The sequence below is a fragment of the Kogia breviceps genome, chromosome 15 (genome assembly GCF_026419965.1).
Source record: "Kogia breviceps isolate mKogBre1 chromosome 15, mKogBre1 haplotype 1, whole genome shotgun sequence".
Lineage (NCBI taxonomy): Eukaryota > Metazoa > Chordata > Mammalia > Artiodactyla > Physeteridae > Kogia > Kogia breviceps.
Window position 1 is genome coordinate 78671705 of NC_081324.1, and position 17561 is coordinate 78689265.

Consider the following 17561-nt stretch of genomic DNA (forward strand, 5'->3'; position numbering starts at 1 on the left):
TCATAGGAGGGTCTGGAGGTCTGAAGGAAATGGTCTGGCCCCTGGAAATCATACTTGATCGGCAGGGCCAGGGACACAAGGCAGAAGTGACTCAAGGGGGTGGGTACTGTCCCTCTCTTGGTCCGGGCTGTCACTCCCTCTCTCTCTCTTAGCTTGAGTTATTCCCTTGTCTCTGTGGCCCCCTCATACTTCTCTCCCGCTTCCCACCCCATCAATTCCAGGAGAAGGAAGAAAGGAGACATGGGCCCTGAACAAACTGAGGGGCCAGGGCCGGGGAAAAGGTCTCTGTTCCACTTACATTGGATTCGAGGTCACTGGATGCAGGATGACCTGGGGCGCCCGGGTCGGCGTCTCTGGCGCCGGCACCACATCTGAGAGTCAAAGATTAGACAGTGAGAAACCAAACTCGGGGCCCACAACCACCCCCAAAAGCCTGATTCCCGGGGGATGCTGGCAGCTGAGAACTTCTCCCCAGACCGTGAGTCCCTGGGGCTGCCCAATCCCCTCTCTCCCTTCCCCGGCCACTTGAATTTACCTGCCTAGGCGCACGAGTGGTCTGGATGACACCCTGAACAAAGTTCCCCACTGTCACCTGGGGGCTGCCGGAGGCCCTAAGCCTCTGGCCTGGAGCACCCACTGGATCCTCCTCACTCCTGAGTCCCCTTTGGGACGATGAGGCCACTTGGCTTCACGTCTCCTAGCGCCCGACTCAAGCCCCTTTGACCATCTCTCCCCTGCCACGTGGTTCTAGACCCCTCCTCACGCTTGCCCATCCGTGCACTGCAGACCACCCACTCAGTCCTTCCTACTGTGCTCTGGGACCTCGTCCACGCCATTGTGCCCTTGGACCCCGCACCCTTTCCTCCTCCACCTCCATAGCCAGTCGCCAGCCTGTGGTCTGGGGGTTCCACCCCGTCCTCTTGGGGCTCATTCACCCTGGCAACCTTCGCCTCCATCCCCTCCAGCAGCTGCCACGCCTCAGAGGGCTTTTGCTCAGGAGGCACTGAGCTCACATGAAACTCACCTGGGAAAATGAACTGCTGCCTGTATTTGTAGTAGTGGGACGCTTGCGAAAGAAAGAAAACATCACAGTGAGCGCTGCCCTGGGTGGGCCCTTCAGGTAACAGATGGGGCTCCTGCGGCCACCTGTGGTTCTCTGCCCACCCCCGAGGTTTCCAGACTTCTGCAGACACCCCGAATTCCAAGGGACTGAGAACATGTGTAAAGAAGCCAGAAGCATCCCAGCCAAGCCTCCCACTGACACTGCCTGCAAACAGAGCACGCCAACTCAGAGAGCCGTCCTGAGCACAGTCCCATCTTTGTTAAATGCGTAAGGACACACATATACGGAGAGAAAAGTCTCTAAAGCCATAATCTAACACAGTAATCTTCTCCCTTCTGGCAGAGCCATGACAGTGGCTTAAAAAAAATCTTTTATGACCACAATTAAGGTATCACCTCACAACTGTTAGGATGTCTATTATCAAAAAGACAAGAAATAACAAGTGTTGGTAAAGATGGAAAGGAAAGGAAACCCTTGTGCATTGTTGGTGGGAATGTAAATTGGTAGAGCCACTATAGAAAACAGTATGGGGGTTCCTAAAAAAATTAAAATTAGAACTACCATATGATCCAGCGATTCCATTTCTGGGTATATATCCGAAGGAAAAGAAATCACTATCCCAAAGACATGGAAGCAACCTAAGTGCCCATCAACAGACAAATGGATAAAGAATACACACACACACACACACACACACACACACACACACACACACACAATTGAAAACTATTCAGCCATAATAAAGAATGAAATCTTGTCATTTGTGACAGCGTGGATGGGCCTAGAGGGTACTATGCTAAGTGAAGTAAGCCAGACAGAGAAAGACACACAGTATATTCTCACTTACATGCAGAATCTATAAAAAAAAACAAACTCATGGAAACAGAGACCAGATCTGTGATTGCCAGAAGTGGGGAATGGGGATAGGAGAATTGGGTGAAGGTGGTCAAAAGGTACAAACGTCTAGTTATAAGACAAATAAGTCCTGGGGATGTGATGTACAGCATGGCGGCTGTAACTGACAATACTGTATCGTCTATTTGAAAGATGCTGAGAGAGTAGATCTTAAAAGTTCTCATCACAAGGAAAAACAATTGATAACTATGTGAGGTGATGGATGTTATTTTGCAACAGATACATATATCAAATCGTTATATCCTTAAACTTATACAATGTTGTATGGCAACTGTATCTCAATAAAACTGGAAAAAGTCCTTTATGTGTTTCTTGTGTTTTTCCAGTTTGCTGCATTGAGCATTGTATCAGTTTTCTTATTGCTGCTGTAATAACTTACCATAAACTGGATGGCTTAAAACAGTACAACTTTATCCTCTTCGAGTTCTGGAAGTCAGAAGTCTAAAAACAGTTGTAAGGGGCTAAAGGAAGGTGTTGGCAGGACTGATTCTTTCTGGAGGCTCCAAAGGAGAATCCACTCCTTGCCTTTTCCAGCTGTAGAGCCCGCCTGCATTTCGTGGCTCACAGCACCATCACCCCGATCTCTGCTTCCGTCCCGACATCGCCTTCTGCTGTCTTTGACCTTCTCATCTCGCTCTTATAAGGTTCCTCATGATTGCATTTCGAGTCCACCCAGATAATCCAGGGTAATCTTTCCACCTCAAGAGCCTTAATTTAGTAACAGCTGCCAAGGTCTTGTTGCCGTATAAAGTAACATATTCACAGAACCCAGGATTAGAGCGTGTGGTCCTCTTTGGGGGGGTCCACTACTCTGCCTACCACAGGCATGAATTAATTTCCATATTTAGGGAAAAATCATCTAAAAGAAACTTCCTCAAAGTCACTGCTCATTCTCTTACAATTCATTTTACTTCCAGTCTGTTCACCGGAGGCCAGTTGTTCTGGACATTCCCAATGTTTCCAATGTTACCACTATTCCAGTAGGTGGAGGACCTGGACCAGGGAGTACAAGGGGTGTCAGGGGTGGGGACAGGTCACACAGAGTTTTATATCCTCAAGTAAAGGCAGTGAGCAGGGATCGGATCAGATATGAGTCTGAGTTGGTGAATATACTTCCGGAAACAGTTTTATTCATTCAGCGACAAGCTGGCTCACCAAGAATTAGTACAGTGGTTCCAAGCCCGGAGCCTAGAAGCTGATCCTGTAGGGTCGAATTCTTCTTCTTCCTTGGATTGCTTATAAAAGCCTCAGCAACTCTCTCCAAGTCTCAGTTTCCAGATGTGTAAAATGGGGATAATAAAAATCTCTCCTTCATAAGGCTGGGGTCATCATGACATGAGATAAGAGTGCATAGAAAGTGCAGAATCAGGATTAGCTGCGATGCATAAGCCGATCTCTTTCTAAGCTCTCTTAACTAACAGACAAGAATGCTTTATAATTCTTAGAGAGTCAGATCGTTTCAGAGAGCTAAGTCATTAGCTGCCCCTGAGGGTGCAGCTGATTTATAAGTTCCCCCTGGGATGGACAGCAAGTCCTGGCATCTCAGGATCCCAAGCAACTGGTTTGGTGCCTTGCACCCAGTGGGTAAGCTGCTCACGTTTGTTGAATTACTCAACTCTCTTTTGGCACAGCGATTCCCAAATATCTCAGCTAGTTGGAATTGAAATGGATGCATTTTTGATTCTGGAAAATGAAGTGCCTGGGCTGGGAAGCAACTCATTCGAGGTTACAGAACAAAGTTTTAAAAGAAATCCAACCTCCATGATGTCAGGGACCTTTCTTCCATTAGATAACTTGGGTTTTTTTCACTGCAGGCAGATATTTTGTTAGTCAACAAGGGGCTAAAATTAAAAGAAGAAAAACTACCTGGGATTGTCAAGAGACTTAGTTGATCTCTTCCCTCCCCAACTGGGACTGAGGATTCAGTGTCTGCAGAAAAGGTTAGCTGGCAGGTAAGTGTTCTTTTAAGGAGGCGGGGCTGGTGATCGAGAGAAGGCACCACTCTGAGACGGGACAGGTGTCAGCCAATGGGACACCTGGCAAATGCCCCCACGCTCAGAGCCAGCCTCCACCTGGACCCCTTCAAGTGCCTGATAACAGCTCGCTCCTGATGACTGAAAGGCAGAGAGTCTTGGCCAGAGGAGGAGGGAAAGGGCGCTGTGAGTCCTGCCTGTTCTTGCTGATAACGGACACCAACGAGAAGCAGGTCCAAGGGACAGCAGATGAACCCAAGTGGCTCCTGGCTCTCGGGCATCAACGAGGACCCAGGAACTGGGAGGCTGCAGATGACCAGAGGTCCGAGAGAAAGCAGGCCACTTTGAAGGCTCTTCCACTCTGAAGCCCCCATTCCCTCCCTATGGGCTCCCCAGAGAGCAGCCTGAGTGGTCATCTGAAAGGAAGGATCTAGAAGGAAAGAAGAAAGCTCAAAATATCCCCTGCCTAAACCTTGCAACTGCCTCTCATTGTGTCTTAAATAAAATCTAAATTCCTGCCAAGCCCTACAAGGCCCTGCCAGGCCTCAGCCCTGCAGCTCTGAGTCTTGCTTGGTGCCTTGTTTGTGGCACTCCAGCCATTGGGACATTTTTTTCCAGCTCTTTCCCGTGGCAGGGGCTTTGTACGTGTTCCCCTCTCTTTGCCTGGACAACTCCCCACCAGTCCTCTCTGGCCAGTCTTCAGAACTCAGCTGCCCCTGACCTTTCAACCTAAACTTGTTCTCTTCTTGAATTTGCTCATGGCACTGTTCTTTCCCTTCACGCCCTTATCACAACTTATAATCCTATTTTCATGTGTATGTCTGCTCGGCTAACACCCGTCTCTCCCACTAAGCTATAAACTCCATGAGAACAGAGCCTGTGACAGACAGGACGGTGCCCTCTCCCCCACCCCCACCCCTAAGGTGGCCCTATTCCAGCCACTGGAACCTGTGACTATGCTTCCTGACATGACAAAAGGGACTTTGCAGATGTGATGAAGTTAAGGGTCTTGAGATGAGGAGATTATCCTGGATTCTCTGGGTGAACCCTAAACATTATCCCAAGGGTCCTTATGAGAGGGAGGCAGGAGGATCCAAGTCAGAGACAATCACAGGAGATGTGATAACAGAGGCAGAGGCTGGAGTGATGCGAGGCCATGAGCAAAGGAACGCAGGCAGCCTCTAGAGGCTGGGAAAAGGCAAGGAAATAGATGCCTCCCTAGAACCTCCCAAAGAAACCAGCTCTGCAAACTCCTTGATTTTGAGCCCAGTGAAACTGATTTTGGACTTCTCACCTCCACAACCATAAGATAATAAATTTCTGCTGCTTTAAGCCTCTAAGCTCATGGTGATTTGCTACAGCAGCAACGGCCAACTTTTACAGGGCATTTCTGGTTTGTGCCTTGCTCCATACATCGTGCCTTGTACAGTACCTGGTGTGTAGTAGATGCTTAATAAATACCCATTAAGGATATCGGAATGGATGAATGCAGTCTGAGGGCCAGAAGACGGTTTAAAGGAAAACAAACAAACAAACCAGCAGCTCTGGGCAGTGCATGAGCCTCAAGTCACTCGTTCACTCACTCATTCAGCAAACATCTCATCAGTGCCTTCAGCAGTGGGCAACTATGATGGGCTTTGGGCGCAGAGGGGTGGATGAAGCAGACTAGTCTCCTAGTCTCATGGAGCTGCCGTTCTGAGGGAGGAGACAGACACTAAACGTGGCACTAGGTTACGCCCAAGAAAGAAGGCATTTGAACACTCCAGCCTCTAAAACCCACACAATAGTCCCTTACGAAGCCCCTTCATGTACCTTCCCACATCAAATGTCACACAAGCTTGCAAGTTAGACCCATTTTACAGATGAGAAACTGAGATCTAAACAGGGCCAGTGCCATACTCAAGGCCACAGAGGTGGGAAGGGGCAAATCTGGGATCCAAATGTAGCCCTCTTGACTCCATCCTACACTGTGCCATGTCCAACATGGCACCGGGCTTCTTAAGGGAGTGACGGAAAACAAGGACATCCAGCCGACCAGCAGAGCACAATCGCAAATCGCACCGAGCCCCTGGGTGTCCTTCACGTGCCCTGAGGTTAGCAAATGAGCCAAATGACCATTAACCGCACAGCCTGTTTTGGAGAAAGAATATTCTAGATCAATCAATGCCAGGGACATTTTTATGCCTAGGCGTTAGCTTGACTTGTCTTCAGAAAACTCAACGTCTGGCAGGAAACCAGAGCCAAAGCTCCTTTTCCCATCAACAGAGGCTCACAGTCTAGAGTATAACAGGTGACCAGGGCCTTGTATGAACAGAACAGATGCCTGTCACCCTGGGGGAATTTTGCGAAAACTGCCTAAGACAGAGGGAAGGTCTGACTGCCCTTCTGGAGGGTCCTATTTTGTTTTCCCTGTCGACACTGCATTTTATTGTTATTATTCAATTATAAAACAGGTGCATATTCCTTGCTCTTATATACATTACAGCAGTGCATAAAAGAAAATTCCTTTTCTTAGAACACTGCCATGAAGTCTTGCAGACATCTGTGTGCATTTACAAACATATATATACACACACACATTTAAACATACATATACAAATATATAAAACCATTTTACAATAAATAGGATGTTATTATACCAGTTGCTTTGCACACCACTTATTTTCCACTTAAAAGATATTGTGGATATCGTTCCACGTCAGGATATGGAGTAGATCTTTACAAAGAGCTACTCCATTCTTTTTAAGGGTGGCTGAGTATTTGGTTATACAGATGTATCAGCGTATTCAAACACTCCTCCCCTCCTCATGGGCATTTGGGTTGAGTCCAAATTTTTTACTGTTCCCATGAAATCCTTACATACAGATGCCCGTGCCCTTTGCAAACATTTCTGTATATAAATTCTTAGAAGTGATTTTGCTGGTCCAAGGAATGTACTTTTGAAACTTTGACAGTCAATGCCAAATTACCTAACCCCTAAGTTTAATTTGATTCTTACTCCCAATACCATGGTATATGGGGATTTCATCTTTATTTCCACAATTCTAGTTAGGCCCAGATTACTTAGCAGTGGTAGCCACGGTAATCTGTTATTCCTGTGTTTATCTAATAATAATGAAAATAGCTCACCTTTTTGAGCTCTTTGACAAGACAGGTGCTCTGCTAAGCTCTGTACATATATGGTAACGTTTAGCCCTTTGAGGATTCTACACAGTAGGTACTATTATTATCCCCGCTGTACAGATGAGAGAACAGAGGCACAGAGAGGCAAGCAGTTTGTTCAACATCACGCAGTTATTAGGTGACAGAGCTGGGATTTGAACCCAAGCAGCCTGGCTCCAGAACCCACACTCTTAACTGCTATTCTAAAGTGCCTTCCCCCAAAGGACCCCTTAGCTCACTCCCCAAAGAGGGTCAGGACACTGTTGGGACCTGCCATGTTGTAGATGCAGATCCACTGGCAGGCGAGCACTGCAACTTGGCCAAGATCCCTCCCTGGGGCTCTGACGGAAGGGACAAAGGAACTGACGGAACAGTGGCCACCCCTGGCGAGTCAGGTCTCTTTTGTTTAAAGATGGACCTAGAGTCTGTCATACGGAGTGAAGTAAGTCAGAAAGAGAAAAACGAATACCGTATGCTAACACATATATATGGAATCTAAGGGGAAAAAAAAGGTCATGAAGAACCTAGGGGTGAGACGGGAATGGAGACGCAGACCTACTAGAGCATGGACTTGAGGATGTGGGGAGGGGGAAGGGTAAGCTGGGACGAAGTGAGAGAGTGGCATGGACATATATACACTACCAAACGTAAAACAGATAGCTAGTGGGAAGCAGCCGCATAGCACAGGGAGATCAGCTCAGTGGTTTGTGACCACCTAGAGGGGTGGGAGGGAGGGAGCTGCAAGAGGGAGGAGATATGGGAAGATATGTATATGTATAACTGATTCACTTTGTTATAAAGCAGAAACTAACACACCATTGTAAAGCAATTATACTGCAATAAAGATGTTTAAAAAAAAAAAGATGCTGGCAGTCTTTTGGAGATGAAAAGAGCTGTGGCGCTTTGATGTATGGTTCTCCCTTAAGAGGTTCTTTCCCACCTCTCCTCCCCTCACCCATAAACAAGTAGCAAACAGTTACAGGGAAAATAGCCCTAAGTGTGTGTCTTGGGTGGCAGGTGGTACAGCTCTAGGAAAGGACCCAGCCCCTCCCTCCAGAAATTGGGGGGTCATGGGGTGTCAAAGGGCCTTTTTTCCATTCTCCTCCTTCCAGAGAAGTGGAAATGGCTCGAGGTGCTGGTGGGAACCCTCAGTCTACAGAAATGCTGGGCGATTGTTGCCTTGTTGACTCAGGGGCCCTTACTGAAATGATTCCAGCTGCTGACTCCCTTTACGGTCCTTGCTGGCTGCCAGGTGAGTGGCCCTCACACCACAGGTATGAGGCTGCCTCGGGCTTGGACTTAACCAGAAAAATTTCCATGATGCAAGTTTTAAAACACACTCTAACCCTTTGGACACAGCCCAGATCAAAGCAGTGTGGGCAGGTGACGTGATCAGCTTATCCTCAATGGGTGGTTGTATCTGGGTGTTGCCCAGATGTGGGGTTGGGTCTTCGTTCATTTCCCAGATATTCTCTCACGGCTGGTTAGGCTTGCAGGTGTGACCTGTGGCTGCGGACCTGGGATAATTTCCCCCTGCGTGAAGCTCGCTGGCTCAGGAGGAAACCAGCCCCTAGACCAGCACTGTCCGGTGGAACTTTCTGCAATGGTGGGAAATGGTCTATACCTGTCTAGTATGTGCTGTCCAGTATGGCAGCCACTAGTCACATGTGGCTCGCAAGCACTTGAAATGAGGCTAGTGTGACTGAGGAATTAAAATTTTAATTACATTTAATTTTAATTCGTTTAAATTTTTTTAAAATTTATTTATTTTTGGCTGCAGTGGGTCTTCGTTGCTGCGTGCAGGTTTTCTCTAGTTGTGGCGAGTGGGGGCTACTCTTCGTTGCGGTGCGCAGGCTACTCGTTTTGGTGGCTTCTCTTGTTGCGGAGCACGGGCTCTAGGTGCACAGGCTTCAGTAGTTGTGGCACGCAGGCTCTAGAGCGCAGGCTCAGTAGTTGTGGCGCATGGGCTTAGTTGCTCCACGGCATGTGGGATCTTCCCGGACCAGGGCTCGAACCCTTGTCCCCTGCATTGGCAGGCGGATACTTAACCACTGCGCCACCAGGGAAGCCCTAATTAGTTTAAATTTAAACAGCCATGCGTGACTAGTGGGTACCATGTTGAACGACACAGACCTAGACTTCGGTCCCAACTGGCCAAGCCAGGCCTCATCCCCCCAGCCTCTGTCTTGAAGTCAGCTATGATGCTGCCAGTATGGCTGAGCTGGAAATGTCCTTGGGGCCCTAGAATGGCAAGTGGGCTGCGCCGGGCCCCGGAAGGGGTAGGAAGACTCTTAGGTCTGGCCTGCCTAAGAGCAGAGAGAGAGCGCTTTCTTAAGTCCGAGAAGCCAAAGCCTCTACACCATCTCACAGCCCAGCACACAGTCTCAAGTCAGCAGCCGAGCGCTCTGGAGTTTGTGAGCTGGAAGACCCTTTGGGGTCCTCTCGTCCACCTATATCCTTTCAGAGATGAGAAAACCGAAGTCAGAGGTCACAGGACAGGGACGCGAGAGAGCTGGATACTGAATGTCGGACGCCAGCCCGCTCATTCAGAGCCGTGTCCTGATGTCTGGGGTAGGACTCAGAATGCAGCCCTGTTGCCAGTTTCAGCTGATTTAGCTCATAAGACAACGGCCAGCTCCAGAGCCAATGGGTCCCCCTGTGACTCAGACTTAGGTGGAGACCCTGGGTTGCTGCTTCCCAAATGCTTAGGTGGAGACCCTGGGTTGCTGAGCCTCTGTTTCCTCATCTGTAAAATGGAGCTGATGGTACTTACGTCATGGCTACTCTAAAGATCAAGTAAGGTGACACGTAGCACCTGCCCTGCATGTGGTAAGACTCAATCCATATGCTTCCAACGCATTGCCGTTACGCATGGACTGGCCCGGAAATGGCTCTGGCACGAACCCGGAGCTCCCCCCTGCAGCTTCCCAAGCATGGAGGTACCTGGCAGGTTGAGGTTCTTCTGCTGCCTTGTGCACTGCGGAGAAGGGTGTAGGGGAGAAGGCGGCGTGGCACTGGGAGGGAGCGGGGGTGCTGGCGAGGAGGGCGTGGAGGACGTTGTAGACGAGGGATTGCTGCTAGAGTCTGGCTGGTAAGGAACAGGGATGTGGTCCTGCAGGAAGAAAACAGGGCGGGGGCAGGGGCCGACAGAGAGGCAGAGACACAGCAGTGAGAGTGGGTCGCACGGGAAGAGACCCCACCCTATAGCACCCACAGCATCTCTTCCGTTTGCCTCAACCACCAGACCCTTCCAAAGTCCCCCCACCTGCTTCAGCATCACCACCAGGTTGCATCCAGCTGCAGATGGAACAGCTTCTGGGGTCAAATTCCTGTCCACTGCTTGGAGCCCGGACGGAAAGGTTACCACGTAATGAAAGCCATGTAGGCGACAGTCACGCCTCTTTGATTTTGGAAAGTCCCACGCAGAGGTACCCAGAGTGCACTTCCCACCCTAACGCCTCTCATCCTGAGTGTTTATTAAAGAATCAGCAGCCTGACAGCTCAGGAGAGAGTGTGAGAGCAAGCCTGCAGCATCTTCCCTCACATCTCAGTCGGAACCAGCAATGCCTCTTCCGGCCCTTGAAACTGCCCTAAAGTCAAGAGGAAGATAGAATCCACGTGTGCACCCTCAGAATGGCGCTGGTCAGGGATCTGGAAATGAGATCATCCTGGACTTGGGCGTGGGGGGCATTAAATCCAACGTCAAGTGTCCTCACAAGAAACAGAAAAGGAAAAGACACACAGAGGAAAAGGCGATTTGAAGACAGGGGTAGACAGGGGAGTGATGCTTCTAGAAGCCAAGAAATGCCAAGGACTGCCAGAGCCACCGAAGGTAAGGAGAGAGGCATGGAATGGATTCTCCCTCAGAGTCTCCAGAAAGAACCAACCCTGCCGACACCTCGATCTCAGACTTCTGCACTCCAGACTGTGAGAGAATGTCTTTTGTCTTAGCTACCCAGTTTGTGGTAATATGTCTTAGCTACCCAGCATCCCCAGGAAACTGTTACAAGCAGAATCCGGAGTGAGGCAAACGCAGATTCAAAATCCCACGGCCAACTCTTCCCTCGCATCCTGAACAAAATGATTAACCTCGCCATTCCTCAGTTTTGCCCACTGTAAAATGGGAATAACACTAGCAAACCTCAGCATCCCAGGAAAGGGGTTCCTGCCTCTCAAAGCCAGCAGAGCTAAGAGTTCTCAGGGGAACCTTAATCTGTTCACTCACAGGACATGGATCATTTGGTCCCTGCATTACTCAGAGGTCCACCGTCCAGCTTGGCTCCAGGTGCCCAAGGATGGTTTTGTGTGATCTGGTTATTTGTCAACAGGTGTGTTTACCTGCCAAACTCCAGAGCTGGTGTAGCAAACAGCAAGCAGCTTATGAGGGCGGGGAGTGTGGGGTGGGGAACGGACATCCCCCGCCCGGATGCCCAGTGGCATCCCGTGCTCAGCCGGTGCTGTGCACGTCCCCCTCCCAGAGTGCACCCCGCTCCCACGCGGTCACACTGCCTCCACATCAGTGACTTCCCCTCTGTGAGCTTCGGCCTCTCCCCGTCCTTCATGTGGGCGAAGAACACCCACTGTGTGTGGATCTGTTGCGAAGTTTAAATCAGGTTACGTATGTACCCTACACCCTGAGCACTGCGCTGAGGCCACTTTGCTATCCACAAACGGTAGCGATTATATTGATGACGGCGTTTACTTTTGCAATTACGCCTTTTATTTGAGATAACTGCAGATTTGCATGTAGTTGTAGGAAGTAATAGAGGGATCCCATGCATTCTTACTTAGCTTTTTCCAACGATAACATCTTGCAAAACTACGGTACAATATCATGACCCAGACACTGAATTGATACAGTCAAGATACAGAACATTTCCACCCCCAGAAGGGGCCCTCGTGTTGCCCTTTTCTAACCACACCCACTTCCCTCTCTCTCCTCACCACCCCTCCCTCCCATCTTTTATCCCTGGCACCACTACCCTATTCTCCATATAATTTTGTCATTTCGAGAATGTTCTATAAATTGAATCATATAGTATGTAACCTTTTGGGACTGGCTTTTTTCCCTCAGAAGAGTTCTCTGGAGGGTCATCCAAGTTATTGCATACATCGATGGATTGTTCCTTTTTATTGCTGAGTGATATTTCATGGTATGGATGTACCACAGTTTATTTGATCAACCATCCATTGAAGGACAGCTAGGCTGTTATCCTCTGTGGCTCTTGTGGATCAAACTCCTACAAACATTCCTTGGACAAAGTACTCCTATTCCAGGCAAGGTCATGCTCTAGTGCATTCCAGCCACCTTCCACGCAAGACCACCTCGGAGGTAATGCTGATCTGATTTTAGTAGAAAGGCATCAGGAAGCCAGCCTTCTCATTCTATCCTAATTTATCTAATGGTAATTAAATTTTAATGGCAATGGACATGTTAGTATAAGGGGTAATATGGCAGCGACATGTGGGCTAAGGTTTACGGGGTTGGGCTGTGAAGGCCCCATACAGCCCAATGGGGCACAGGAGGTTTTTAAAGGAAGTTAGGGACTGAGCGTGTCAGTAGAGGGACAAGGGGAAATGAAAGTCAGGCATCTACCCATCCTATCAACACGCTTCTTTGAACTTCTACTCACAGATTGGCAAATTCCAAGAAGTTTCCATAGATGCTCTGCCAAAAAGTCATGATATCAGTTTAAAAAAGCATAAAGGTTTGTACTAAAACCAGCATCCCATTAGGAGGAACTGGCATACAGACTGTGCTCCAATGACACAGCATGTTTAAATGAAGATGTTGGTCCACGACGTGCACGTTCAAGCTTGACCTAGGCTTGCATCACTTCCTCTTCTCTCATCCCTACAATGACTGCCTTAGTCGCATCAAATGGTCGGGCCACAGTTCCCGACACAAACCAGGCTATTTCACGTCTCCGAGGCTTCGGATATGTTGTTATTTCTACTTGGAATACCTGCCCCGCCTTGTCCCGGTCTGCCTGGAAGATGCCTATTCTTCCTTCACAGCCCAGCTCAGACTACCCTCCTCTGACAAGTTCCCCGGACCTCTCACTGCGCCAGGTCAGAACTTGCTTGCTCCTGGTTCCAGCCCTCCTGGACTAGTCCTGCCTGATACTAGCTCGCTCCTGGTACTAGCCCTGCCTGGTACTAGCTCGCTCCCGGCACTAGCTCGCTCCCGGCACTAGCTCACTCCCGGTACTAGTCCTGCCTGGTACTAGCTCGCTCCCGGTACTAGCTCACTCCCGGTACTAGCTCACTCCCGGTACTAGTCCTGCCTGGTACTAGCTCGCTCCCGGCACTAGCTCGCTCCCGGTACTGGCCCCAGCTTCCGTTGATGCTTCAACACCGTCACTTCTCGGCTTACTTATCTGTCTCATCCTCGAGGCTAGAAGCTCCCTATTCTCAGCGCTTAGCAATATGCCAGGCACAGTGTGGCCCCTCGAAAAATGTGTGATAGAGGAAGGAAGAAAGAAAGAAATGAAGAGAGGGAGGGATAAGGAGAAGGAGAGAGGGAAGGAGGAAAAAGTTTATCTCCTCGTACGAGACAGTGTCTTAGTCATCTTGGAATCTGCAGAACTTAGCACAGAAACAAAAACGTAGGAGGCGGCTAATAAATGTTACATGAATCAATGAATGGAAAGGAAGGAGGGAGGGAAGGAGGGAGGGAAGGAGGGAGGGAAGGAGGGAGGAAGGGAGGGAAGGAAGGAGGGATGAAGGGAGGGAGGCAAGGAGGAGCTGCTCTTGTGAAGGAAATAGTTATGGCAGGAATTCAGTCTTTCTCATATCTGAGGCTCAGGGCTGATGTGAATCAACAGAATCAGCAAAAGAGAAAGCTGCATATGGCGCCCACGTTCCCCAGCAGAACTGCTAAACAGGACGGGAAGCTCCTTGCTCAGGCCAGGCCCAGATCTGTGTCCCAACGGGAGCAGCGGCCGGAGGCTGTCTTCCCGCAGAGGGAACCTCAGACTCTGCCAGATCACGAAGGGAAGGACGAGTGGCATAGTTCCTCTCTCTGAGCGCCGTTAAGATGTGGAGACGTCCCTAGAGACCATCCCGTCGCAGCCCTTTGTGCTACAGATGGGGCCGCCGAGACGCAGAGATGGGATGGGGCTTGCTGGAGTCATACAGCGAGTTAGTGGCCCAGGTCCCCAGCTCCAGCCCAGAGGCAGAACCAGAAGTTTGAACCAAGAAATAAGAAACTCACATCTGACTCTGAGAATCAAACAGAAGCCTGCTCACCTCCCAGGCTCCCCCTTCCCCCAGCCGTGCACTGATTTGAACGCGCCAGTGATAGTAACTCCCTCTCCCGTGGACTCTTCCGAAGGAAAGTGTCCCCACCCTCCAACCCAACAGACTCTCCTAAATGGCCATACTTGTGCTGTGACTGCCTCAGCCCACGCCCAACTCAGGGCCACAGGTCGGGGCACCATGACAGCCGGTCGGTGACTTAACGATATGGAATAAAAAGAGCAGGGCCAAGGGGAAGAACAGTGGAAAGCAGAGCAAAGGTGGAGAGGAGAGGCGGTTCCAGGGCACAGAAGAGCCACGACAGGCCAGAAAACAAACTGGGCTGGGGTTACAAGGAGTGGGAACTCTATGGCCACAGAAGCCACGATGGAGAGAAAAGATGAGCGTAGAGGATGAGGAGACCGGTCAATAGTAACAGACCAGAGGGCACCCACAAGTAGTAGCCGAGCCGCCGTCAGGAGGAAGGACCAGAACAGTGGCCCAGGGTCTTGTTGACGGCCCAAGCAGCTGACCTGAGCACAAGTCTGTCCTCCACGTCCAGGTTCATGAGACCTGGCTCCTCAACTGTGATTCTCCTTTCTCTTACTGCCCCGTGTCCATCCTTCCAATAGACAACTCCTTGTGCTGAGCTAGCCAAGGTGAGCCTGTTCCTTGCAACCAACTGTAAAGGACGGCCAGCACGCAGCCACTTCGGAAAGCTTCCCTGCAGCAGGGAGATCTCCGGCTTCGGACACCGCTGCACAGGGGGCTTTTGGTGCCTCGACGCGGAAGCACAAACTTTGTGGACTGGTCCCCTCGGGAGACGGCAGATGCGTTGCTGCTTCTCCTCCGTCTCCTCCGCAGCCTCCTGCTTCCTCCTCTTCCTCCTCCTCCTGTCCCTCCGCCCCCGCCCCACTGTCTTTCTTCTTCATCACCACGCTCTTCCATGGCCTGAGGGTCCAGTGTTGGGACTAAACTCCTGCCATATAACAAACGCACTGTGTCAACTCCTCTCCACAACTCCAGCGACATCTACTATTATAAAGCCCACTTCACAGAGGGGAAAGCAAAGGCAGAAGGATCTTGCTCTGGTCACAGAGCACATGAAGAAACTGAGTTTCAAGCCCAGACCTTCTGACTCCAAAATGCACACTCAAATCATTCTGCTGGGTGAACAAGCTGGGGTCCTATGATTCTGGACTGACAGAGCTAGACAAGAGAAGACACAGAGAGCAATGAAAAGGAAATCTTCAGCTCAAATTGGCTCAGAAATCTATTGCACTAACCACATCATCGCCTGACAAAAAGAATCTGCGTGAAGCCAGTGAGAAGAGAAAGAGGCGGAAAAGTAACCCAGCTCTCTGATGGCTCCTGTCCACCTTCATGTCAGAGCCACTTTCTAACTAGAGGTTAATTTATTTCTCTTATCAAATTCTCCTGCTGGCAGACAAGCAGAACAATGCCACAGTCACCGATCTACCTGACCCACGTTTCCGTCCCATCTGACACCAAGGGGCTCGTTGCGTCTGTAAAGCCAGAGAGAAAGGTCTCGAGACGGCTCTGAGCCACTCACCCCTCAAGAGGTCACAAAGGACAGGATGGTTATAGGTGTGCCCGGTTACTTCCCGGGAGCCTCACCATTCAAGCCCCTTAGGCATCCCAACCCCAGCGGTGGGGAGACCTACATCTTTTACAAATAACAAAGGAAAAGCGGACTCAGCCGGACATTATGATTGGAAGCCCAAGATTTTAGCTGGTAAAAATAGCTAGAATTTCCTGTACGCTCACCATGTGCCAGGAACCTCTCTTAGGTACTTTATGTTGATGCTTTCATTTCATCCCCACAATAATTCTCTGGGGCTGGTGCCCTTTTTGCTTAGCAGGGGACATTTTCAAACAGGGTCACAAATTCCTTGCACTCTTCCCATTGACAAGTGAGATCGCACCTCCTCCCCTTACATCTGAGTAGGCTTGTGACTGCTCCCATCGGCGGAGTACAGCAGAACTGACACTACCGGCCCTTGGCTAGAGACAAGCCAAGACAATGCATGGGCTTTTATATTGCTTGCTTATAAAAAGCCTTTGCAGCTGCCACCTTGTTTGCTAAGACAGTTGCTGTTCGAGCCCTGAGGTGCCATGTAAGAAGCCTGACTACCCGGAAGCAGCCATATTGGGAGGAAGGAAGCCCAAGCCACAAGGCAAGGCCACACGTAGTTGCTCCCGATGAGTCTCCGTTGAGCTCCGCCTTTGACTCATCCCAGCGCCAGATATGTGAGTGAAGGAGCCTCTAGATCAGGGGTTGGCAAACTTTTTCTTGAAATGGCTAAACCATCCTGTGGTTTAGGCTCTGTGAGCCAAGTGGTCTTTGTTGTAACTACTCAATTCTGCCCTTGAAGCATGAAAGCAGCCATAGAAAATAGGGGTGTGGCTTGTTCCAGTATAATTTAATTCACAAAAACAGGCGGTGGGCTAGATGTGGCCTGGTAAACCATAGTTTCCCAATCCCTGTTCTGGATGATTCCAGCCCCCAGCTGCATGAGCTTTTCGCAGCTGGACATCATGAAGCAGAGGCAAACCATCCCCACTGTACCCCTTTCCCAATCCCTGCCCCACAGACTCCACGAGCATAATTAAAGAGCTGTTGGTGTCCATCACTAAGTTTGAGGTCGTTTGTTTGCACAGCAGTGGATAACTGGAACACGCCCATTTTACACACAGGAAAGCTGAGGCTCAGAGAGGTTCAGTTACTTGCCCGGAGTCTCAGAGTGAGTCAGTGGAGGCCCCAAGACTGGCTGCCAGGTCTGCCTGACTTCAGGGGCCAAGCTGCATCATCAAGTCCTAAGACAATGCCACAAGGAGACAGATGGTGAATGACTGAGTTCCAGTAGTAAAAACGGTGGGTGACAGCATGAGAGAGAAAGAACATATGGGTTTTGTTGGGGAGGCCTGGAAAGGGCGGTCGGAGATGGAGGAAGGGACCAAATTGTGCATGGCCTTGCAGGCTGCAGTGAGGAGTTTGATCTGTTTCCTCCACGCAACAGAAAGCCACGGGATGGTTTTTAAGCAGAGGGTGGTGTGATTCAAATTACATTCATTAAGAATCACTCTGTCATGGGGAGGGGGCAGGGGAGGCTGGGACGAAGTGAGAGTGGCACTGACATAGATGCACTGCCAAATGTAAAATAGCTAGCTAGTGGGAAGCAGCCGCA

At 49.8% G+C, this 17561-nt stretch overlaps 1 protein-coding gene across 4 annotated transcripts in view; it reads right to left on the reverse strand.

Annotated features, from left to right (window-relative positions):
• KSR2 (kinase suppressor of ras 2) overlaps positions 1–17561 on the reverse strand; it is a 410583-nt gene that overhangs the window by 81203 nt on the left and 311819 nt on the right. For all 4 annotated transcript variants that reach the window (XM_067015445.1, XM_067015448.1, XM_067015444.1 and 1 more), the window contains 3 exons: positions 10057–10225; positions 1025–1066; positions 299–371 (listed from right to left, as the gene is read on the reverse strand). In XM_067015445.1, the coding sequence (XP_066871546.1) occupies positions 299–371; positions 1025–1066; positions 10057–10225 (284 nt within the window). The remainder of the gene's footprint in view (positions 1–298; positions 372–1024; positions 1067–10056; positions 10226–17561) is intronic.